Source organism: Pan troglodytes, chromosome 6 (assembly GCF_028858775.2).
Source record: "Pan troglodytes isolate AG18354 chromosome 6, NHGRI_mPanTro3-v2.0_pri, whole genome shotgun sequence".
NCBI lineage: Eukaryota > Metazoa > Chordata > Mammalia > Primates > Hominidae > Pan > Pan troglodytes.
The window spans coordinates 85,714,378-85,720,573 of NC_072404.2; the positions used below are offsets into that span (position 1 = coordinate 85,714,378).

General features: G+C 47.7%; 1 protein-coding gene across 1 annotated transcript; it reads left to right on the top strand.

Moving 5' to 3' along the window:
• Positions 1-2,358: 2,358 nt before the first annotated feature.
• Positions 2,359-5,123, top strand: CCL26 (C-C motif chemokine ligand 26). The gene is made up of 3 exons (XM_527791.7): positions 2,359-2,542; positions 2,643-2,757; positions 4,858-5,123. The coding sequence occupies exons 1-3, from the start codon at positions 2,470-2,472 to the stop codon at positions 4,952-4,954; spliced, it is 285 nt and encodes a 94-aa protein (XP_527791.1). The 5' UTR covers positions 2,359-2,469; the 3' UTR covers positions 4,955-5,123.
• Positions 5,124-6,196: the final 1,073 nt, after the last annotated feature.

Consider the following 6,196-nt stretch of genomic DNA (forward strand, 5'->3'; position numbering starts at 1 on the left):
GGCATGGTGGTGCATGCCTGTAATCCTAGCTACTCAGAGGTTGAGGCAGAAGAATCATTCGAACCCAGGAGGTGGAGGCTGCAGTGAGCTAAGATTGTGCCACTGTACTCCAGCCTGGATGACAGAGCAAGACTCTGTCTCAAAAAAACAAACAAACAGCTGGGCATGGCGGTTTATGCCTGTAATCCCAGCACTTTGGGAGGCTGAGGCAGGTGGATCACTTGAGGTCAGGAGTTCGAGACCAGACTGACCAACATGGTGAAACACCATCTCTACTAAAAATACAAAATTAGCCAGGCATGATGGCGCATGCCTGTAATCCCAGCTACTTGGGAGGCTGAGTCACGAGAATTGCTTGAACCTGGGAGGCAGAGGTTGCAGTGAGCTGAGATTGTGCCATAGCACTCCAGCGTATGCAACAGGAGCAAAACTCCATCTCAATAAAAACAAAAACAAAAACAAACCACCCTCTCATGATCATCCAGACTGTTGTGCCTGGTTTGAGTGACAGGCAACTCACCATCTATCCTCTTCCCACCTACAACCGCTCTATCACAAACTTCTGTTAAGTTCTTTTAAAAATTTGGCTGAAGCCAGGTGTGGTGGCTCTCCCCTATAATCCCAGTGCTTTGGGAGGCTGGAGTAAGCAGATCGCCTTGAGGCCAGGAGTTTGAGACCAGCCTGGCAACCTTTGGGCTCTACAAATTTCTTTTTTTTTGTGACAGAGTTTCACTCTTTTTTCTTAGGCTGGAGTGCAATGGCGCGATCTTGGCTCACTGCAACCTCTGCCTCCCAGGTTCAAGTGACTCTCCTGCCTCAGCCTCCCAAGTTGCTCGGATTACAAGCATGAGCCACCACAAAATTAGCCCGGCTAATTTTTGTATTTTTAGTAGAGACGGGGTTTCACCATGTTCGCCAGGCTGATCTCAACCTCCTGACCTCAGACGATCCCCCTGCCTCTGCCTTCCAAAGTGCTGGGATTACAGGCGTGAGCCACTGTGACTGGCCCCCCACACACACACACAATAATAATAATAATTGACCAGGTATGTCCAGACGTGGTGGCTCACTGTAATCCCAACATTTTTGAAGGCCAAGGTGAGACAGTCACTTGAGCCAGGAGTTTAAGACCAACCTGGGCCACATAGAGAGACCTCATCTCTATTTTTTTTTCTTTTTTGAGACAGTCTTGGTCTGTCGCCCAGGCTGGAGTGCAATGGCGGGATCTCGGCTCACTGTAACCTCTGCCTCCTGCATTCAAGCAATTCTCCTGCCTCAGCCTCCCTAGTAGCTGGGATTACAGGTGCCCGCCACCGTGCCCAGCTAATTTTTTTATTTCTAGTGGGGACGGGGTTTCACCATGTTGACCAGGCTCTCTCTCTCACTATATATATATATATATATATATATATATATATATATATATATATATATATATATAATTTGTTGTTGTTTGTTTGTTTTGTTTTGTTTTAAGCCTCGGGTGATCATGATGATCTGTCAGGTTTGGGATCTGTTAGATCTCTCAAATGCCCCCAGCCAGCCCTGGCCCTACAGGGGTGGCCCCAAGAAGATGGGCTGGCACCTGCCTGGACCCTGTTTTTAAATATCCATTGTCGAGGTTGGGCTACTCTATGATCACATCTTGAGACCATCCAGAGCTCCACACAGAGATAAGCAATGCTTAGAAAGGAAACAAAACTTTGCCCAAGAGCCAGAAACCTATCTTCGACAACCAATTGTGCTATAAAGTAACTTAGTTCAGTTCACTGGAATATTACTTAATTTCCTCTGCTTTTTCTTTTTAAACAAGAAAGTGTTGACTCAGCCAACAGCACTGGGAACCAGACTCCCTGGGGCCTGCCTGCCCCTGCTCTTCTCCCAAATTCTCTTCTTTTTTTGTCCCTGTTGATGGAATTCAATAAAGGGATCTCTACCATCTGTCACTTGTTTTTTTTTGTTGTTGTTTGTTTGTTTGGTTTTTTTTTTTTGGCAGAGTCTCACTCTGTCGCCCAGACTGCAGTGCAGTGGTGCCATCTCAGCTCACTGCAACCTCCACCTCCCAGGTTCAAGTGATTCTCCTGCCTCACCCTCAGGAGTAGCTGGGATTACAGTTGCCTGCCACCACGCCTGGCCAATTTTTGTGTTTTTAGTAGAGACAGGGTTTCTCCATGTTGGCCAGGCTGATCTTGAACTCCTGACCTCAAGGGATCCGCCCACCTCGGTCTCCCAGAGTGCTGTGATCACAGGCGTGAGCCACCACACCCAGCCCCAGATTATCTTTCTTCACTGTCTAATTTCATTCCTATGAGTATTAGTTTGCTTTTCCTTTGTTGGGTCAAAAGTGCTGCTTCTGTTCCCAAACACAAAATTCTCTGGAATTGTTTTCAGGGCCGTCTCAGTCTCATAAAAGGGGATCAGGCAGGAGGACTTTGGGAGAAACCTGAGAAGGGCCTGATTTGCAGCATCATGACGGGCCTCTCCTTGGCCTCTGCTGTGCTCCTGGCCTCCCTCCTGAGTCTCCACCTTGGAACTGCCACACGTACATAGCTGGCCCATTCCCCTCCTGGGGTTCCTTCCCGGACCGCCTGGGAGTGGACGGAAATGAGTATCTCCAAACCCTTCCTCTCCCTGATTTTTAGGTGGGAGTGACATATCCAAGACCTGCTGCTTCCAATACAGCCACAAGCCCCTTCCCTGGACCTGGGTGCGAAGCTATGAATTCACCAGTAACAGCTGCTCCCAGTGGGCTGTGATGTGAGTATTTCTCGGACGTACTTTCTGGGGCCCCATCAGTCATGCAACAGGATGGGTGCTGGGCAGACCCCCAGGATGAGCCTTGGGATGGGAACCTGGAAACCCCACCTCTGCACACTAACAAGTGTGACTCTGAGCTTCAGGTAGAACCTGACTTTTTTTTTCTCTTTTTGAGACGGAGTTTCTTTCTTGTTGCCCAGGCTAGAGTGCAATGGCACGATCTTGGCTCACTGCAACCTCCCCCTCCCGGGTTCAAGCAATTTTCCTGCCTCAGCCTCCCAAGTAGCTGGAATTACAGGCACATGCCACCATGCTCAGCTAATTTTTGTGTTATTAGTAGGGACAGAATTTCACCATGGTTGGCCAGGCTGGTCTTAAACTTCTGAGCTCATGTGATTTGCCCGCCTCAGCCTCCCAAAATGCTGAGATTACAGGTGTGAGTCACTGGACCCAGCCAATCCCCACTTTTAATAAACTCACAGTGAAGTAAGAGCTCAGGAATCATCAGCTATGATGAATAACCTTGAAAATGTGGCTAACAATTAAATGACATGTTGAGTGCAGGGTTCCTTTCTGGGGTGATGAAAATATCCTAAAATTGATTGTGGTGATGGTTGCATAATCTATGAGTATACTAAAAACCATTGAATTACAATTATAGCCTTTAAATTGGTGGAGTTGTACATGGTGGGGAGGTTTAGACGATCGCTTGAGCCCAGGAGTTCAAGGCTGCAGTGAAGTATGATCGCACCACTGCACTCCAGCCTGGGTAACACAGAGAGACTTCATCCCTAACAAAAGAAAAAAAAAGAGTGAATTACAGTTATCCCCCAGTAACCACAGGGGATTGGTGCCAGGATTTCGGCATACAATTTCCCCTGAATTTATGCAGCTTTTGCATCACTGAGTTTTGTATTTTCTATCCTCCTTTGGTTGGCAAAAGGCTGTCTATGAGTGGGCCCACAGAGTTCAAATCCGTGTTGTTCAAGAGTCAACTGTATGTGCCGTGTGAATTATATCCCAACAAAGCTGTTCTATTACAATGAAAGAATCAGCCAGGTGAGGTGGCGCAGGCCTGTAAGCCCAGTTACTCCGGAGGCTGAGGCAGGAGAATCGCTTGAACCTGGGAGGCGGAGTTTGCAGGAGTAGAGATCGCGCCACTGCACTCCAGCCTGGGTGAGAAGAGAGAAACTGTTTCAAAAAAAATAAAATAGGCCGGGCGTGGTGGCTCACGCCTGTAATCCCAGCACTTTGGGAGGCTGAGGCGGGCAGATCTCCTGAGGTTGGGAGTTCGAGACCAGCCTGACCAACGTGGAGAAACCCTGTCTCTACTAAAAATACAAAATTAGCTGGACGTGGTGGCGCATGCCTGTAATCCCAGCTACTTGGGAGGCTGAGGCGGAAGAATCACTTGAACCTGGGAGGCAGAGGTTGCGGTGAGCCGAGATCGCGCCATTGCACTCCAGCCTGGGCAACAAGAGTGAAACTCCGTCTCAAAAAAAATAAAAAATAAAACAAAATAAAGGCTAGGCGTGGTGGCTTACACCTGTTATCCCAGCACTTTGGGAGGCCAACACAGGCGGATCACCTGAGGTCAGGAGTTCGAGACCACCCTGGCCAACATGGCAAAACCTTGTCTCTATTAAAAACACAGAAATTCGCTGGGTGTGCTGATGCATGCCTATAATCCCAGCTACTTGGGAGTCTGAGGCAGGAGCATCACTTGAACCTGGGAAATGGAGGTTGCAATGAGCTGAGATCATGCCATTGCACTCCAATGTGGGCAACAGAGCGAGAGTTCGTCTCAAAAAAAAAAAAAATTAAGTGTCCTGGTGCAGGTTACATGCTGCAGGCTAGAACTGGTGGAAAACGGTAAATGGTACCTGGTAGAGGTGGGTCTGGAGGCATAGTTTCCAGTGGAAATCAAGATAGGAAAGAGGAGGGAGGCAAGGCCCAGGAGAAGAGGGGACAGGGACAGAGAGCAACAAGTTTGTGGCAAGGCCAGAAGACTAGTGAGAGAGCTGCCCCTCCTTCCCTTTCTATCCCACCCCAGGAGGCAAAGAGTCTCAATATTGACTTATCCGTGTCTCTTTTTCACAGATTCACTACCAAAAGAGGCAAGAAAGTCTGTACCCATCCAAAGAAAAAATGGGTGCAAAAATACATTTCTTTACTGAAAACTCCGAAACAATTGTGACTCAGCTGAATTTTCATCCGAGGACGCCTGGACCCCGCTCTTGGCTCTGCAGCCCTCTGGGGAGCCTGCGGAATCTTTTCTGAAGGCTACATGGACCCGCTGGGGAGGAGAGGGTGTTTCCTCCCAGAGTTACTTTAATAAAGGTTGTTCATAGAGTTGACTTGTTCATAACATTTTTTGTCCATAAAACCCGAGTTTTCTTTAAGGAAAGAAAATTGATTCAATATGGATGGCTGGTTGCCTGGGAGGTCCCCAACCCCCGAGCAGACCCCGATACTGAATTCTGCCGTGGGTTTTTGTTTGTTTGTGCAAAAAAAAGCAAGGGTAATTTTAATACACTTTGGTAAAATGCTTGGTGAATGTTTTAACATTATTTAGAGAAAAAAGTTTAGTTTATTTGGAAAAGTAAGTTCTGTGCAACACCTCACAGCCTGTCAGCGCCGTGTAAATGTAGTAGCTCCGTGTTTGGCAGCACTTTCTCTTAAGAAAGCAAGACACTAATTAGTAAATGTGAATATTATCTACCTACCAAACTGAGGGTGTGTTGTCTACATAGCTTAAATAAGCTTTTTACAAAAATAATCAGCCGGGTGCAGTGGTTCACGGCTGTAATCCCAGCACTCTGGGAGGCTGAGGTGGGAGGATCACTTGAGCCCAGGAGTTTGAGATCAGCCTGGGCAACATAGTGGCACCCATCACTACAAAAAAATTTAACAGTTACTCAGACGTGGTGGTGGGTGCCTGTAGTCACAGCTACTTGGGAGGCTGAGGTGGGAGGATTGCTTGAGTCTGGGAAGTCGAGGATGCAGTGAGCCATGATCACACCACTGCACTCCAGTCTGAGCAACAGAGCAAGACCCTGTCTCAAATAATAATAATAATAATAAAGACTAACCTGGGCACCACAGTGAAACCCTGTCTCTACAAAAACACAAAAAATTAGCCAGGTGGGGTGGCACACACCTGTGGTCCCAGCTACTCAGGAGGCTGAGGCAGGAGGATTACTTGAGGCCAGGAGTTAGAGGTTACAATGGGCCAAGATCACACCACTGCACTCCAGCCTGGGTGACAGATCGAGCCCCTGTCTCAAAAATATTTTTTTAATAAAAAATAAAAAGTCCGGGCACGGTGGCTCACGCCTGTAATCCAAACACTTTGGGAGGCTGAAGCAAGTGGATCATGAGGTCAGGAGATGGAGACCATCCTGGCTAACACAGTGAAACCCCAACTCTACTAAAAATA

Bases quoted from the DNA above. Each gene is read 5' to 3' on its own strand.
- CCL26 (XM_527791.7), top strand. From the start codon at position 2,470: ATGACGGGCCTCTCCTTGGCCTCTGCTGTGCTCCTGGCCTCCCTCCTG. The intron at 2,543-2,642 runs GTACATAGCTGG...CCTGATTTTTAG, and splicing joins CCACCTTGGAACTGCCACAC to GTGGGAGTGACATATCCAAG. The intron at 2,758-4,857 runs GTGAGTATTTCT...TCTTTTTCACAG, and splicing joins TGCTCCCAGTGGGCTGTGAT to ATTCACTACCAAAAGAGGCA.